The 17,271-nt window shown below is 33.0% G+C and overlaps 4 protein-coding genes across 6 annotated transcripts; 3 read left to right on the forward strand and 1 right to left on the reverse strand.

Moving 5' to 3' along the window:
- The first annotated feature begins 3,726 nt into the window (after positions 1–3,726).
- LOC123701602 (peroxisome biogenesis factor 10) lies at positions 3,727–4,781 on the forward strand. Its single transcript, XM_045649075.1, has one exon. The coding sequence runs from the start codon at positions 3,799–3,801 to the stop codon at positions 4,618–4,620; it is 822 nt and encodes a 273-aa protein (XP_045505031.1). The 5' UTR covers positions 3,727–3,798; the 3' UTR covers positions 4,621–4,781.
- A 163-nt stretch (positions 4,782–4,944) lies between these two features.
- Positions 4,945–6,794, reverse strand: LOC123701603 (peptidyl-prolyl cis-trans isomerase Fkbp12-like). The gene is made up of 3 exons (XM_045649076.1): positions 6,631–6,794; positions 6,389–6,549; positions 4,945–5,950 (listed from the first exon to the last, which is right to left on the reverse strand). The coding sequence occupies exons 1-3, from the start codon at positions 6,665–6,667 to the stop codon at positions 5,822–5,824; spliced, it is 327 nt and encodes a 108-aa protein (XP_045505032.1). The 5' UTR covers positions 6,668–6,794; the 3' UTR covers positions 4,945–5,821.
- A 1,150-nt stretch (positions 6,795–7,944) lies between these two features.
- On the forward strand, positions 7,945–11,347 carry LOC123701604 (MRG/MORF4L-binding protein). Of its 2 annotated transcripts, none has more exons than XM_045649077.1 (5): positions 7,945–8,435; positions 8,931–9,005; positions 9,240–9,344; positions 9,615–9,731; positions 11,054–11,347. In XM_045649077.1, exons 1-5 carry the CDS (start codon positions 8,084–8,086, stop codon positions 11,140–11,142), a joined length of 738 nt encoding a protein of 245 aa, XP_045505033.1. In that variant the 5' UTR covers positions 7,945–8,083; the 3' UTR covers positions 11,143–11,347. The 2 variants fall into 2 exon arrangements, with proteins under 2 accessions (XP_045505033.1, XP_045505034.1); XM_045649078.1 differs by having other exon boundaries at positions 7,945–8,402.
- A 1,570-nt stretch (positions 11,348–12,917) lies between these two features.
- On the forward strand, positions 12,918–16,682 carry LOC123701695 (nuclear inhibitor of protein phosphatase 1). 2 transcript variants are annotated; one of them, XM_045649198.1, is made up of 9 exons: positions 12,918–13,074; positions 13,205–13,419; positions 13,832–13,940; positions 14,210–14,312; positions 14,541–14,624; positions 14,915–15,125; positions 15,322–15,427; positions 15,676–15,767; positions 16,070–16,682. In XM_045649198.1, the coding sequence occupies exons 1-9, from the start codon at positions 13,046–13,048 to the stop codon at positions 16,165–16,167; spliced, it is 1,047 nt and encodes a 348-aa protein (XP_045505154.1). In that variant the 5' UTR covers positions 12,918–13,045; the 3' UTR covers positions 16,168–16,682. The 2 variants fall into 2 exon arrangements, with proteins under 2 accessions (XP_045505154.1, XP_045505156.1); XM_045649200.1 differs by having other exon boundaries at positions 16,073–16,682.
- Positions 16,683–17,271: the final 589 nt, after the last annotated feature.

The raw sequence follows: 17,271 nt of genomic DNA on the forward strand, positions 1-17,271 counted from the left end.
AATAAATCAGCCAAATAATCTTCAGAAAACCTGTGAAACGATGTTTTACCTTTTTTTTTGTTTTCGGGAACAAATTTTACAGCGTTTTATTATCACAAGACGGCATTTTTTTACTAAAATTGCAAACCCTTTTTGACGTATTGCATGACACTATATGCGCTATAGCACTGGTGCAGCGACGTATTTGTTTTTGATTTCGTATTTTCTTTGACAAGGGCGACGGGCGGTTGTCATGCTCCATCTGTACTTTATTTTGTAATCTAAGGTATTTTATTTGTAATGTGTAAAGGTACTTATTTTATTGATATTACTATTGGATTTTTATAGATTTTAAATAGTGATATTGATTATTAAATGAATGAGCAGGTATAACTTTATTAGGTATAATTATTTATGGGAGTTCACTGAACCAGCGCTCCTTAGGACGAGCCGCCTCTGACCAACACTAAAAACCAACACCAACACTTCACTCACACTACGGCCTTGGTGAAAGTGCGCATAGTGCAACACAGATAGCTGTGCACGTGCGCCGGCTGAGTGGCCGTGCCGCGAGTCGCACTAGACAGGCACAGTAGTAACCGACACACTTCTACACCGCCGTAACCACCGTCCTGCAAGAAATATATTGTTATACATTTAGAAATTGAAGACTTTAACAGATCTTAATCGTCATTTATTCATTACTAGCTATGCTCCGCGGTTTCAAACGCGTGGCTCAGCTCCTGTTGGTCTTAGCGTGATGATAGACTTCCTCGATAAATAGGCTATCTAACACCGTAAGAATTTTTCAAATCGGACCAGTAGTTCCTGAGTGTAGTGTGTTCAACAAACTCTTCAGCTTTATAATACCAGTATAGACACATATTATAATACTGATGTTTTCAATACTTTACATCAACAAACACTTTGTTTTAATCATCCACATAAAGTATGCTTACAATATGATACAATTAAATTAACACCATGTGTGTAAAGTAAAAAATATAACATAGAAAATAAAATAAAATAATGGAAAAATTTGATGCAACTCAATCTAGAGGATGCTATTTTTTATTGTTTTTAATTCATATCAATATTTAAATAGATTGTGTAATATATTAATCATAATAAAGATTGTATAAATTTATAAAGAATAGAAAAAATTCGATCACGAGGCGGGACTCGAACCCGCATCCTTCGCGCCATTCCGGGGCGGATGCCTAACCAACTCAGCCACTCGTGACCCGCCTGAGTAATCAAATTTATAATATGGAACACGACCTTTTCTTGAATTTAAAATTATTAATAAATTCAAGAAAAGGTCGTGTTCCATCGTTACAATATTGTATTCACTGAAAAGTGCTTCATATTGGTTGAGATGGTTGTTAAATCATCTCAGTAGATGGCGCGCGGTGTGTCCCTTAAGACACATAAAACTGAAAGGATAGAATAAATTTGATTACTCAGGCGGGTCACGAGTGGCTGAGTTGGTTAGGCATCCGCCCCGGAATGGCGCGAAGGATGCGGGTTCGAGTCCCGCCTCGTGATCGAATTTTTTCTATTCTTTATAAATTTATATTTATAAAGCATTTGAATGCCATAAAAACCAAAAAATATAAAATAATAAAGATTGACTTATTTTGACTGATTTCTCACCTTCAAACTAATCAAGTGCACCACAAACTCCTTAGTATCCACCGTTCTCATCAACGCGTATATCGCCGGCAAGTTCCCATAGCACACATTCACTAGTACAGTAAGTGATTTGTGACTGATCGTTCTGTGTTGAGGTTCCACCATCGGTTGTACTATCCAATTGGTTAGCGTCTTCATTAACTCTGACAGATATGACTCTTGCCAGCTTATTTTTATTCCGTATGAGATGTCCTGAGGATAATACAGGTAACTTATTAATCCATACTTAATACTTAATATACTTAATAATATTATAAATGCGAAAGTAACTCTGTCTGTCTGTCTGTTACTCAATCACTCCTTAACTACTGAACCAATTTGCATGAAATTTGGTATAGAGATATTTTGATACCCGAGAAAGGACATATGATAGGTTTTATCCCGGAAATCCCACGGGAATGGGAATTATGCGGGATTTACTTGGTGACCTCCTTGGTGTAATAATGAGGTTTGTATGACAAGTTAGGGTTAATTTACTGATGAAGAAAAATTAATAAGCAAAGAACATAAGGCAGAACAGCCAATTATTTTACCCATTTAGAAGTTGAGAAATTATAATTCTTTTATTTCATTTTATCATTAAAAAATTACTATAAACTAAATTAATTTGAATGAAAAAAAAATTAGAAATTTTCACAAACCTGCATCACAGACAGTAGTTTTATTTTCTTATCATTTGATATTGTGTCCGTCAGTAGACGAGACAGGATTGGCATAAATCTGAAATTTTATATGAAATTGATTACTAATAGCTCAACAACAAACAAACTCTTCAGCTTTAGTATTATAGATTTAGAGTAAAGCTAAAATAAATTCTACAAAATAAAAAGTACCAAACTGAGCAAAACCAACAAAACTAACTATTCAAAAGTACTTGTCAAACTTTTCATGAATAAAAGTATCATCTCCATACTCACTTATAAGTATGTGTAAGAGCATGCCTCGCACTTGGTTCTATACAAGCCCTTGCTAACACTGCTACACCAGCCCAGTGCGGCCCTCGACCGTCGCACATCACCCTCCATAGTGAACTGAAGAACGCACACACTTCTGAACGCCCCGGCGAGAATATAGATAGGTCACAGGATGATGCTATTAGCTGAGGAATGTTTCATACTGTTTATACAAAAGTTTATAAAGTAATATTGTTACGAGGCTGTATTTTATTGCTCAAAATTATATCAATACTTAATTTAATATATAAATTAGAAATAATTGTGCTGCGTGATATTTTATTTAGTTAACATGAAAAGGACTACGCATCGCTTCTTTTTTTTTCGTCCTAAACATTCAAAAGAAATTTAGATAAAACAACATTACGCGAATGTATTAGCGAGAAAGTCGAATAAAATAACTTACCCCTAAATATCTAGTCATCAAATTAATCGCAGATTCGCTGTGAGTGGTCTCAAATTCGCGAGCTGCGGTCACAAACGCTTTCAAATGTCCAAATTTTGAGCTATCGGATGGATTTGTATTCCATCCCTCACCGTCGACTTCCATAGTTATATTAAATAATGTTCACACAAAAAGTTATGAAAAATCACAACCATTAAAACACATGCAATTATCAAGTTTCAATTGCCCAATATCCATCAAAAAATATTCACTAAATATATTCAATACAAAAACACGATTTTAATTTCAACTGTTTCTTTTGAGTTTTGAGTTTTGACAGTTTATTAGACGTGAGCGCATCTGGCTCTCTATTGGTTGGTTGGCTTGATCACAGATAATACATAATATTAAACTTGATTGACTGATGCGCGTTGCAAATTATAAAATTGATTCCAATACCTAGTTAAAGTTTATTAAAATAGCCATTTGAATATGTTCATTGAAATGTGAATTCAAACATCAAAACATTTGGTTTAATTTAACTTGGAAAATACTAGATGCAGATAATGCGTCGTTTCTTTTTTTTTTTTAATAAAAATACGTTTTGACATTGACATTTGACATCAAAATAATAAACAAATTTTACTTTAGTCAAGTTCAAAGTTTTTCTTGAGGAAAATCAAAATAAATAGGTAGGTAATGTCATGGTAATGTCCTGTGGTAATGTCTTCTGATATGTGATAAGAAAATTAAAAGGACGAGCAGTAATTTATATAAACGTTAAGTATGGCGCTACCCGCAGCACAGCCTGCCGAAATTTTACGTGCCTGGCAGAAAGATGATCTTTATGAAAAACAATTGGCAGGCTCATTATCGAGATTATTACCACCTCATCATACTGCTAAAGCAGTACCTACGTCTTCTGTGTTATACAAATCATTGACAACGCTACGAGATTTGCAGACGCTCGGTGAAGAATATTCTGGTATTGTACAAGTGGATGATACGTATCACAAATTACCATCCTTCTCCAATAGACTATTGAGCATTTTATTGTCCACGTTCGGCGAGAATATCACAAGGGGTCTCCTTCGTCAAGTTGAGAAACAAGTTGAACAAAATGTATCCTTAAAACCTCAGGCACAGAATTTTTTCCTTGTTATTTTACGAGCATTAGGTAATATGTTACCGCAAATCGAAAGTATCCATAGAGCACTGTCATATATAAACGGAGGTCCTCTCCAGATTTCAAAGACAGCTACTGGTATAAATTATGTCCATGTGAGGCCAGCAGCTTCAGCGTTCTATGCCCATTTACGATTATTAGGCATTGTGACGTTGTTACACGCGTTTATTAGCTGCGGCAACAGTGTGTATCAAGCAAAGAAACATTTGGAACAAATGGCTGACTTTCCCAATGAAGTGGACAGTAGTAAATCTTGTGTAGCATGTTTGGAGGAGATAGTTCAGCCTTGTGTATTACAGTGTGGTCATTACTTTTGCATGCAATGTTGTTATGGAGCTTTGGAAACATGTGCACTGTGTAGAACACCCTTTACTAAGAATACTGTTGTGCCTTTGATGAATTACTCTCCTAGTGTTAAATAATATACAGCAATAATTATATTCTAAAATAATTAAGTTTTAACACCAATGGTTACGCAAAAGATGTGGGATTTGAAAAAATATTAAGGCAAAAATAATTTTATATTTTTAAGCATACTGAAAAGGGATAAAATTGCATTAAATTGGGAGTTTCTAAAGCTAAAGACTGTATGGTTTTATTTTTGATACTCTTTAGCTCTAAAAATAGTAATTATTGAATAGTAATTATATTTATATTTATGAGAAATTTTAGGAAAAAATTCACACCACTCAAGTAAATCCACGTGGTTTGGGAAACAAGAATCATTATGAAAAAATAACAATGCATTTATTAAAAAACTTTTATTATAACATATTGGTAAGGTACAAAGCTTTAACAATATTAGGAACCAATTTGTATTAGTTCGTATTATCTTATGCATCCCAAATTCCTCACATATTTTTCAGATGGAATAAAATAAAAGAGATTCTATATAAATTAAATGCCTCCAGATAAATCATACATAGTATCATTATCTATGGTAGTTTTAGTATATATGTAATTAATAATAAAAAAAATAAAAAATAACAAGTCTGTTTATGATGGTTTTCTGCAATAAAAAATTATAGCAGTCAGTAGTAGATAATTTTGATAATTTAATAGAACTTTATCTTCATACCAATTGGCCAAACCTCAGAATTCATAATACTTTTTATACTTTATTCTTGCAGCACTTAGGTTATTCAAATGTCTGGACATCGTGTTCAAAATAAACCAACTCAAAAAAGACTAATGTCTGAATATAAGTTCCTGAACTTATGTAAGATTTTGGTATTACCATCACTAAATTAGCAGTGATGAGCACACATATAGCACTTTTGAGCATTTTACAACACTAACTAGTTATCTATATATGCATTTAAGTACTTATAGTACTATACTATGGGGACAAAACTATCTTCAAATCATATAAATGATTTAACCAAACTTTTATGCAAAACACTATAATATAATGCAATCTAGACATTTAAATAATCTCAGTTGCTGTGTAATTTGTACTCATTTGAACCTTAGTTTATTAAAAAATCAGAACCATAGACAACATTTATAGACTATACCATAGACTAAGTCACAAACCAAAATAAGAATACTGTTTAGTTAACATTGAAATAATATTTTGTGAAACTAACATTAGTATAACATTAAATATTAAAATGGCAAGAGTTATTCGACTTTTAGTAGTTCCACATCAAAGATAAGTGTAGCGTTGGGTGGTATGACGCCAGGGTGGCCTCTGGATCCATAAGCAAAGTCAGGTGAACATGTCAGAGTGGCTCTTTCACCTACAGACATCTAAAAAAGAAACAACATTGTTACATTATAGACTGGAATATTGTAAATGTACAATTTAACAATGCTCTGAGAAATCCAAATATGTACATGTTCTTTTGTATTGGTGAAAGTGAAAAGTTCTTTTTCATAAAAGGATCTTTAGTAAGATGAATTATGAAGATACATTTGAATTGATAAGGTCAATCATTGTCAATACCCAATACAGAATTGATTACAAATACATAATCTTTTATCAAGAGTTGATTATTAGTGCAAGACTGTCTAAGTTGATTATATTCACTTAAAATTATAAGCTTATTCAACTACTACAAAGCATATTATTGTAATCTAATTGGAAAACAGATAATCTAGTCTTCAGTCTAGAAATTAAAATTCCAAAAAGATTTGTACACAGTAACATATTTCTTATTAATTAGCTGTGTAAGTATTATTAAATACCTTAGCAATCCCCTGATCCCATCCCTTTATGACATCGCCCTTACCAAGGGTAAATTTAAAGGGTTGACCACGATCTCTAGACGAATCGAATTTCTTGCCATTCTGCAGTGTTCCCGTATAGTGTACGACCACTGTTTGACCCGCTTTGGGGTATGTACTACCTACAATATATTCAACAAGGTAAGCCGGTTGTAATTACTCGTTTTATGTCAGAGAATGTACTTGTATTGAAATGTACGTACCGTTGCCAGGTGAAATAGTTTCTACATCCACGCCCATCCTCGAAGATATTAAAGTTTTTCTTTATATGCTTAGGATATTGCAATAATACCTTTCACAAAATATATTTTTTGTTGTACCCAGCACGTACCCAGTTTACACCAAATTCCAACAAACGCATGCTATGACAGATGACAGGTTTCAAATAGCCAGTGACAAAATACTAAATAGAAATAATTTTAGCAAAAATAATTTTAAACCACATTTTACACTGACGTCTGTGCTTACTTCAGTAATAGTAAAGCTGTGTAGTAAAGTACCAGTGATTTTTATTTGATATTTTAGTTTTTACACACAGTTTATCTAAGTCTTAGATCATTAAGTAATGGATGGAGTACGCTGGCAAATATTCTCTAAACTTTCTGCTGATTTTGGTGCGGGGAGGGTACCTAACTCACACTATTGAAACACAATCACACATTCACAAAAATAATTTGTGTCACGAAAGTCGTAAAAATTTACGACCTTTTACGCGACGAATTTTTAAATTCAACTCTATCACTAAGTCCATAAAGATTAAATTTGTATTTCATTCCAAGATAGTCTCGTGAGAGTGTGGGCCAATATCGCGTTCTAAATTCAACTTTATCTCTTAGGTCATAAAGATTAAATTTGTATTTCTTTACAAGATAGTCTCGTAAAGAATGCGGTTCATTATCGCGTTTTGAATTCAACTTTATCTCTTAGTTCCTAAAGATTTAATTTGTATATTTTCTTTCCATGATAGTCTCGTGGGGCCGCATCCATGATCGAGTAAACATGACTCGATTATTTTTGTCTTGTTCATATCGCTAAGCGATACATCGACGATTATTAGAAATTGCATTTAAATAGATATTTAGTATTTACGTAAAAAAAATAAAAAAATACTTACAAATGAAAGATTATTCTATCTTTTTAAATATTTGATGTGTTTGACTTGTTTCTGCAAGACTTGACAGCACAAAACGGATTTTTTAGCGGAGCACTCTCAGACGTCCTTTCGATGTCAAACGAATACGCAGAGTGTTTGTAATCGATTACGCAAGTAGTTTTTATGAAAGCATAAGATTTTTCGATTCGAATAATCTTATACCTCGGCGAAAGGGGAAGCGCCTGTGAGTGTTATCCATTACTTAATGATCTAAGATCTAAGTAGTTTAGAGTCATGGTCATGGTCAAACACCAAACCACAAATGTGTATATTATATTCTGTGCTTAAAAATTTTGATTACAATGCGGATATTATTAATCTGTAGTTTATGTCATGTCTGATGTCAATGTCAGTTCGTAATTCGCAAGTAATTCGTCTTGTTCTGTTCGTATTTATCAATTTATTTGGTTTGGCAAATGATTAATAATTGTTTACATTAAATTTTAAATTTAGGTACGAAGGAAATTTAAACAAATTTTAACCGAAATTAATAACACAACAACATGGTTTCGAGTGAAGAAGAATCGGAGATAAAGGCAGGGGACGTTATTGATTGGGATGTCGATATGGAGATACAATTGTTCTACGCGATGGCAAACCACAAGCCGGTGGGGATCAACAAACATTTCCAAATGGTTTGCATTTGGGAGAAGCTATCGAACTCTATAACGCGGGAGATATCAACGCAGGATATATGGAAACATTTGAGCACGCTATATGACATGAACATGCTGGACGAGACAGAACCTATACCGTTTCCGAATCACGAAGTACCATTCAGCTTACCGGAGAGCGAATTTGGATCGTTGGTGAAACAAAAGTGTAAGGATGCAATTTTAGGTGATGATAGTGAAGGTAATTTTTGTGTAAAAATCTTTTTAGACAAAAAATTACTCATCTAGGTCATCTAGTTATTCATTAATTTATAACTTATCATGTTCTATTTCGAAAGCTTACATATGACGCAGCCAACTAACTCTATAACCAATTTAAATATACTAATATTATAAATGCGAAAGTAACTTTGTCTGTCTGTCTGTTACTCAATCACGCCTAAACTACTGAACCAATTTTCATGAAATTTGGTATGGAGATATTTTGATACCCGAGAAAGGACATAGGCTACTTTTTATCCCGGGAAAATGACGCAATCGCGGAAATCCCACGGGAACGGGAACTATGCGGGTTTTTCTTTGACTGCGCGGGCGAAGCCGCGGGCGGAAACCTAGTTTAAATATAAGTTAACATTGAAAAGTAAAAACTGGAAAACCAATAACTATAATTGATTTTAATTTTGTGAAGTTTTAACAGTTTAGTAATCAATTACTTATGTGATGTTATAACACTTAGATGGCAGGAGTCCTTCCCCAAAGACAGCACCAAGAAGTAATTCTCGAGGAACAGCTGGAAAAGATACACCTAAAGGTAAAACTTACTCTTAGAGGTAAACACTTAACCATTTTTGCTTTGAGAAATAAAAGTTGAATAAATAAAATAGGTTCTATGAATAATTCGAAGACCTTTAATTTTACATTTTTGTAATATATTTTATATTTTTTATACCTTTTATATTTTTTATGCATATAGAATATAGATTGGCAATTTTATAGAAAAACAATTAACCCACCATAAAATTGTTTATTTCATATTTTCTCACAGGACGTAAAGACAGTATTAGTGCACTCGCTACTAAAACAAGAAAGGAGAGTGGCAGCTCACATGCATCAACGGATACACCTAGCATTAAGTCAGAAAAGGATTATGGTAATTATTGCCTGATTTTCTGTTATTTATTGTCCGCGTTGCCATATTTTTGAAGTTGACTATTAGATCAATAGATGTTTTATTTTATGATGATCTAGACTCTAGGTAATGGACAGCCCAAAACAAATTTTTGAAATACTAGCACCTTTTTGATTTGAATAAACGTTATTGCAAGTTTTAATCTCCTATCATTTAAATAGTTTAATGTTTCATACATATTTTTTTTTCTTTCTATTAAGTGGAATTTTTAATAAAAAATATAATAAACAGACAGAAGACGAGATTCACGTGATTCCAATGCATCGGGACCTAGAGACAGTTCTACGAGTAGAAAGTCTACATCACAGAGAGATAAATCACAAAAGGCCAAAATTAGTTCTATTGCAGGTAAAAAATAATTGTTATAGCAGTCGGTCAAGTAACTTGACGTTAAATTACCTGTATAACTTTGCTATCCATAATTTTTTAATATGGCAATGTAATAAAAATTTTGAATATGGCAATGGAGTTAAGTTTCTCTTTGTAGACTAAGTGCTGATTTACACAGGGTCAGTAACTGACTACAAATTCGAGGCAAATCAGTGCTGACCCGAAAAAAACCCTGTGTAAACAGTTTTGAAGTCAGTACAGAGGCTTGAAGTCAGCGCTGAGTTGAATATTCGGACACGAATATTTTAAAGTCAGTTGGCGCCCCCCGCCACCCGCGCACCCCCGCGTCAGCCAAATAAACCCCGTGTAAACAGACAAGTCAGTGCGTGGTTAGTCACTGCCGCTGCGTTGTAGAGTGACTACGTTTTTTTCGCTTGCGATAAAAATGACCCGTAAGCGAAGACGAAACCTTAAAATTGGTGCAATTATATGGAAATAACGAGTGCCTTTGGGATATTAAATCCCTATATTCCATTTTCTTACCCATTGTCGTTTATTTTTAGTTATCTCATTTTCTACAATTTCTATTAACTCATTCAACAGCAAAATTGATAAATTTTTAATTAAAAAAAAACAAATAATTAAATCGTCGTTTAAGTTGTTTTCGTGAATTCATTTTTCCCACTGACTTCACAAACGTGTGGTCACCGTGAGAAATGCATGTAAACAGTCAAAGTCAGTCGCTGCTCTACTGACCCTGTGTAAATCAGCACTTAGTGCTGACTTTAACGCCGCGACTGACTTTAACTGTTTACATAGACTTCAAGCCTCTGTACTGACTTCAAATCTGTTTACACAGGGTTTTTTTTCGGGTCAGCACTGATTTGCCTCGAATTTGTAGTCAGTTACTGACCCTGTGTAAATCAGCACTAATGTACAATATTATAAATAATTTAACCTTTAAAATTTATGAACAGTTCTGTTTAAAAGGGAATTTTTCTTCACTAAATAAAAATGTTTTTAATTTTAGCCTGTTAGCAATACTTAGCTCTTTTTTATTATTTAGTCTTATTTATGTGTACAAATGTATGTACAATCTGAAGAAAAAAAAGACGAGTGGCACTCGGGGACTGCTGCGGTAAAGCTATTGCATAGCATGCCTTTAAGCCACACCTCCGTGCCCGTTGGAGTGGAAGCGTGAGGTTTTTTTCGTTACGGAATTTCTGGATTCGGTCCCCGCGCTCAAGGCCCCCGATAGAAGCTATGCAATAGCTTAAAAACAGCAAAAAAAAAAATATAAATTAGTAAAAAACAGTTACAAGTTATCCTTTTTTATCCAGACGAAGATACAAGCACACGACGCGGCAGGCGACGCGCGAATACATCCACACCGCCATCGAGCATACCAGCGAAGAGACGTCGCATGTGACACACGCACAAACACTCGTACCACCACTTCTTCTGACACACACACTGGCGCCCCCTACAGGAGTGTGCCTGTATTCGAGGGCGGGAAAAACGCAACGCTGTCAGAGTTTTTTTTTCTTAAGTGGTTGCGAGTGTGGGCTTAGGCTTTACTGTAATGTAATAGAATTTGTATATGTGTATGATTAAATGGTATTTAATTATGTAAAGTGTGTTTTACTACGTATGAATCTTGAGTGCATACTACACTGGCCATATCAAATTGATTGGAATACGATTATTATTTTTATAATGAAGATTACCGTAAACAATAGTGAAATCTACATTCAAAACGACTGAAACATTTCTGATGTAAACGGACATTTTATTTGTGATTAAATAATTTAATCACAAATAAATTCCTCTAAACAAAGACATTAAATTATTTAATGTCTTTGTTTAGAGGAAGATAATAATTAGGTACAGTGCGACATAAAAGAGATGAAATTAATTAATTTGGAACTAATTTTTTTTTTCATTATCTGGCAACCCTGAATTATCAATGCAGCTGTCAAGTTGAATAAAAATTTGTTGTTTATTTGGTGAAGTTGAGATAAAATTGTTATTTTAAACAAGAAATTTACTCAAAAAAGGAGAAATCATGAAAAAGGTTAAACGTAGCGGTGTCCGTGATGCCATATATAAAGTTTTCATTCGGTGTTTCTCATAATTTCAAGCTGAAATACGAGAAAAATATTTGGAAAACGTTTACAGACGTACAGCAGATTATACCGGTGAGATTCCATTTATTTTTGCTCAGTACTACGTAAAATAGAATATACCATTAGTGACGAGTGTTTAATGTACGTATCTATGGAGATTATTACGTTTTTGAAATTTAATTTGAGGTTATTTGTATGTAAACAAAAACTAGTTTTTATAGTGCGACCAGCACAATTTGAGTCAAGAAGTTATATCCAATCCAACCAGCCTTAAATAGTATAGTGATAACTATTTTCATACAGCTATCTATGAATCCTTACTTGCTACTTACTAGAGTGGACGCAGGGATCCAAAGTGAGTCTTGGCCTCCGACATAAAAAAAAAAAAAATTTTAAGCTACTAAATAAATATGTTAAATGTACTATTTGATTTTATTCATCTTAATTCGTTTGTTATAGGGGTTTCTGAAAGCACAGTACGCTGGATAGTGGAGCAAGGGAGTAAAAATGAAGGAGAATATCTACTAAAAATAAATAAAAATATGTAGTTTTCAAATCACCTTGTTTTTTTTACTTGACGGACCCAGAAGGAGCGTAATGTGTTTGAGCCTTAGGTTTGAGCTGTATGTATGTATGTTTGTTTGTTCGTATGTTTGATTCTATGTGCGCCTCTGCAGTCTAAATGGCTTGACCGATTTCTATAAACTAATTCCAAATACATTTAAGTAAAATTTGACCTAGGTAGGTCATTTAAAATACTAATGTATTTTTGTCTTAAATTTACACGATGATGAATGAAACAACTTTAAATCGCGGTATTTATTACTTTTTATTTTTTTGATTTTTATTCTATAGTATCAAGATTGCTTGCGTCGCAGTATCAGTGTTGCTATATGAGCGACGGTGGCGCCCTCATTTTTTGTCATCTCTTTTGTGTCGCACTGTAGGTATGCTTTTTCGTGAATCGAAGTGGAAATAAGCATCTTCAAGCTACCATAATAATTATGTAAGCTGTGGTACCAAGTTGTCATTAATCGTAGTTTATTATCTGTGTCATTGTCAATGTCATAATGTCAGTTTTACAAATGCATTCGAGAATCGGGATATTTTACGGCTGGTCAATGAATTTATTCTTGTTTTAAGTGATTTCTAGGATAATATCAACCAGATAGGGCAAATTAATTAGTTTCTACATTATAAGCAACCATGGCAAACCATTACGAAGTGCCTAACTGGTGAGTGTCACGGTATTGAATACGCCGACATTCCAACCTCTACTGTGTTCATTTTATAAAAATAAATACAAAAGATAAACAAGTAATAGCAAGAAGTAATAATTCCTTATTATATATTTTTTATTTTTAGGGCTGGAAAACCACCCACCGGTCTTCATTTAGACGTATTAAAAGGGGATAAATTGATTCAAAAACTAATGATAGACGAAAAGAAATGCTATCTTTTTGGAAGAAATCCTCAAATGAACGACTTTTGTATAGATCATGCTAGTTGCTCACGGGTACATGCAGCATTTGTGTATCATAAAAACCTGAACAGAGCGTTTTTGGTGGATTTGGGAAGCAGTAAGTATGGTTTTCATGTAGCCAACCTTTTTAATGAATTATATTGTGCGTTAAAGTATCTTTAATCCATACTAATATTATAAATGGGAAAGTAACTCTGTCTGTCTGTCTGTTACTCAATCACACACTACTGAACCAATTTTCATGAAATTTGGTATGGAGATATTTTGATACCCGAGAAAGGACATAGGCTACTTTGTATCCCGGGAAAATGACGTAATCCCGGAAATCCCACGGGAACGAGAACTATGCGGGTTTTTCTATGACTTCGCGGGCGGAAACCTAGTGAATAATAAAATAAAAATATAGCTAACATAATTGTGTGTATATCAGTCCTGTGATTCTAAGGTTTATTTATTTATTTCTACATATATGTAAAATAAATATTTACGTCATATGTTTTAACTTTCAGCACATGGCACATACATTGGTCAAATGCGATTGGAACCAAATAAACCGACACAACTACCAATAGACTCTAATTTCCATTTTGGTGCATCAACTAGAAATTATATTATAAGGTAAGAATATTTATAAATAAATCTATATCATATACCTACTTTTGTGGTCATTATTGTATCTACCCACACTGCTCTGCTCCTCTTGGTCTTAGCAAGATGATATATAGCCTTCCTCAATAAATGGGCTACCTAACGCCGAAAGAATTTTTCAAATCTGACCAATAGTTCCTGAGATTAGCATGTTCAAACAAACAAACTCTTCAGCTTTATAATATTTGTATAGATTATATTATGCTTTTTAAATTGTTGTATAACCTTACAATTTACAGAGAGCGACCAACAGGCAATTCTAGAGGTATCATGGAAGATTTGCCAAACACAGAAATGGAAGGAGCCTTGTTGGGATTGCCAGAGACACAGACAGAATTGGATGTGAGATCTTTATATTTCTGCCTTTTCAAGATATCAATTGAATATGTGAAACAGGTTTAGAGAATAAAAATTATAAAGAAGATACAGATAAAGAAGATCATATAAATTCTAAAACAGATATTATGTGAAAAAAAAATTTGTGTTTAAATCTATTAAAATAACTTGTTTAATTATAAATTTTTTCATCAAATGTAGAAAGTAAATTAAATGGACTGTTTATTTTTGTAGAACTTGACAGAATTCAACACTGCACACAACAGAAGAATATCTATGTTGGGTATCCCAACAAATGATGATGCTGATGTTATAAAGGTTTGTTATTTAAAACATTTTTTTCACTGCCACTCATCTGCCTGTTTTTCATTTCCATATAATTTTCTTTAGAAGCTACTTTTTGTTATATCTGGTTCAACAAACATTCTTTGTAATTTTTCTAACAGGCAACAATCAAGGTAGTTATTAAATTTAAAATTACATCAAAATCCATTATGTATTTTTAAAGATTTAAACATACATAGGGACGGACAAAAAGCAAGAACTTAGTGTTATATTATGATTTGATGCCATAACTATACTTACGTAGTTACGTTAACCGATTTCAGCCACAAACTGGTACAAAACGTTCCGCGTCCACTCAAGGCGGTGTGGCTAAAAAGCAGAAACGGAACGTCTCCTTCAATGAAGAGGTGGACATAATAAACCCAGAGGACATTGATCCATCGGTCGGCAGATTCAGGAACCTGGTCAGGTCTACAATAGTGCCTAATGCTAATGTCCCAGCGAAGAAAATCAAACTGCAGAATCCAGATGAGAGTGAGTTTTATTATTATTAAGGTGTTTTCATATACGTTTTTAATTCTATAATATTATATGATGTAACTTTAACTTTATGTGTGTATGTGATATTGTTATGATTGTAAAGTTAAAAAAATTCATATATTCTACACATTTTTTTGCATATGCTACATAATATTATGATTTTACAATAACTTATTTGATGTTTTTTCAGGTCACGTTCACCACTCTTTACGTCTACAAGAGATATCTCGCAATACGAACTTGTATTCCGACTTGCCCGCACCAACATCCTCACCGTTCAGTCTTATTGGAGCGAGGTGAGATTGAATAAGTAGAAAAAAGCGGGTTCTATTTAGTCAAATAGTCAATTAAATAATAAAAAGAATTCGTGTTTTGTCTTTGAAAAACACGCTTCAAATTAAAGGAGACATTTGTCTTAATAATAATTAATTTATTCGTTCGAAATCTGTCGCTTTTTAAAGCTACTTCTATCTAGCTTCTATCTCACTACTTGAAAATGGATCTTGTTAAATTTATAATATTTATCTATTATAATTACTTCCAGGTTGGGTATATCACTGCCGAACCCAGCACCAGATGTGGAATTGGAAGGTCCAGAGCCACATCTCAATATGCATCCTCCTCTACCACATTCAGGTAAGTTTATTTCGCTGTATACGCCAATTAGAAAACTCTGCCTTATTGATTTCTAGGCAGAGTTTTGATTCAGACAGTTTTTGAACGTCTTATATTCGAATAGACTTCAATTTATTACAATATGGTAGGTATATATTTTTTATCGATTTTTGATCGCATTAATTAAAAAAAATGTCTTCTCACTGTGTGATTTTTTTTTTAATTTTGTCAATTTAACCGTTTAATTCAAAGTATTACAAATGACTTTCATTTTGGTGTTATTTTAAAACTTTGCTATGCCCTTAAAAATATTTTTTTTACAGCAGCAGAAGAATCTGGTGCGTCCAATGAGCCTAAGAAAAAGAAATACGCAAAGGAGGCGTGGCCCGGACGGAAGCCGGGACTCATATCGGCTGTATGAAAACGAATACATACAGACAAACATGTGCAGACATAATATGTTTTGTGCGTGGAACTTTCGAGAATACAAATATATTCTAATGAAAATGTACAGACTTGATAATTAATGTTTTATGCGTGGAATATTCGAGAATACAAATACAAAAACACAGAAATATACAGACTAATAGAAATGTACAGATGCGTTTTGTGCGTGGAATATTCGAGAATGTGTTATTTGAATTAAAAGTGCGTTTTGGTTGCGATTCTTTTTCTGTTGAATGTTTATGAATTTTTTGTGTTTGTCAAATTGGTAATATGCTTAATTTAGTATTTAATTTACAACATGCTTGTGAATTTTAATAATGTAAAAAATGCGTATGTCAAATATGTTAGTGGTTCAGTACTTTTTTATTCTAAGATTGTGTTCCGTTCTGGATGTTTTTAATTTTAGTCTGGACGAAATAATTCAATTTTTAAAGATATCAATTGTAAGATTTTATTACAAATATTGTATATATGGTGTATGTTTATTTCGTTTTGTAGCAGAATACTTAAAAACAATATTATCAGAAATATGTATAAATAATAATGAATAAGTAAGTTTTTAGATTATAAAATATGAATAAATTCGACAAAGAAACAAAAATATACCCTTTATGGGTAGAATAAGGTACAAATTGATGTAACAGAATAAAAAAAATAGCAAATGTAGTGTTTTGTAAATTGAGTAATAATATAATTCAATTACTATTAGCGACTATTTCTAGTGAACTAAAATAGATAAACTTTGGTCATGCTACATGTATGTAGGTACATAATTTTATATACAAGCCGTTCGCCCGCGTTCTGTCTGGGTAGATATAGGAGAAAAAAAATGCTACCAGAATATTTTTACGCAATCTGCGTATGAAAAGCTATACGTTCCTTTAATTTTAGCATACATACAAATCTGTTACACCCTGTTTATTAAATAACATATATAACTTTGTAATTTTACAAAGTAAAGCCAAGGATCGCTATTTTATTAAAAGTATATTAAATCTTTTTTAAACAATTAAATTACGCATAATCAAAAGTTTATCAAAAGCAATGCTCCAAAACCCAGTTACAATAAATAAGTATT

This window comes from Colias croceus, chromosome 22 (assembly GCF_905220415.1).
Source record: "Colias croceus chromosome 22, ilColCroc2.1".
Taxonomy (NCBI): domain Eukaryota; kingdom Metazoa; phylum Arthropoda; class Insecta; order Lepidoptera; family Pieridae; genus Colias; species Colias croceus.

What these genes read in the sequence shown, in the direction of transcription:
- LOC123701602 (XM_045649075.1), top strand. Translation starts at nt 3,799, where the DNA reads ATGGCGCTACCCGCAGCACAGCCTGCCGAAATTTTACGTGCCTGGCAG.
- LOC123701603 (XM_045649076.1), bottom strand. Translation starts at nt 6,667, where the DNA reads ATGGGCGTGGATGTAGAAACTATTTCACCTGGCAACG. An exon ending in AACTATTTCACCTGGCAACG is followed by an intron (nt 6,550 to 6,630) that starts GTACGTACATTT and finishes AATATATTGTAG; the next exon opens with GTAGTACATACCCCAAAGCG. An exon ending in GGGATCAGGGGATTGCTAAG is followed by an intron (nt 5,951 to 6,388) that starts GTATTTAATAAT and finishes TTTCTTTTTTAG; the next exon opens with ATGTCTGTAGGTGAAAGAGC.
- LOC123701604 (XM_045649077.1), top strand. Translation starts at nt 8,084, where the DNA reads ATGGTTTCGAGTGAAGAAGAATCGGAGATAAAGGCAGGGGACGTTATT. An exon ending in TTTAGGTGATGATAGTGAAG is followed by an intron (nt 8,436 to 8,930) that starts GTAATTTTTGTG and finishes TATAACACTTAG; the next exon opens with ATGGCAGGAGTCCTTCCCCA. An exon ending in TGGAAAAGATACACCTAAAG is followed by an intron (nt 9,006 to 9,239) that starts GTAAAACTTACT and finishes ATTTTCTCACAG; the next exon opens with GACGTAAAGACAGTATTAGT.
- LOC123701695 (XM_045649198.1), top strand. Translation starts at nt 13,046, where the DNA reads ATGGCAAACCATTACGAAGTGCCTAACTG. An exon ending in CATTACGAAGTGCCTAACTG is followed by an intron (nt 13,075 to 13,204) that starts GTGAGTGTCACG and finishes TTTTATTTTTAG; the next exon opens with GGCTGGAAAACCACCCACCG. An exon ending in TTCAGTCTTATTGGAGCGAG is followed by an intron (nt 15,428 to 15,675) that starts GTGAGATTGAAT and finishes AATTACTTCCAG; the next exon opens with GTTGGGTATATCACTGCCGA.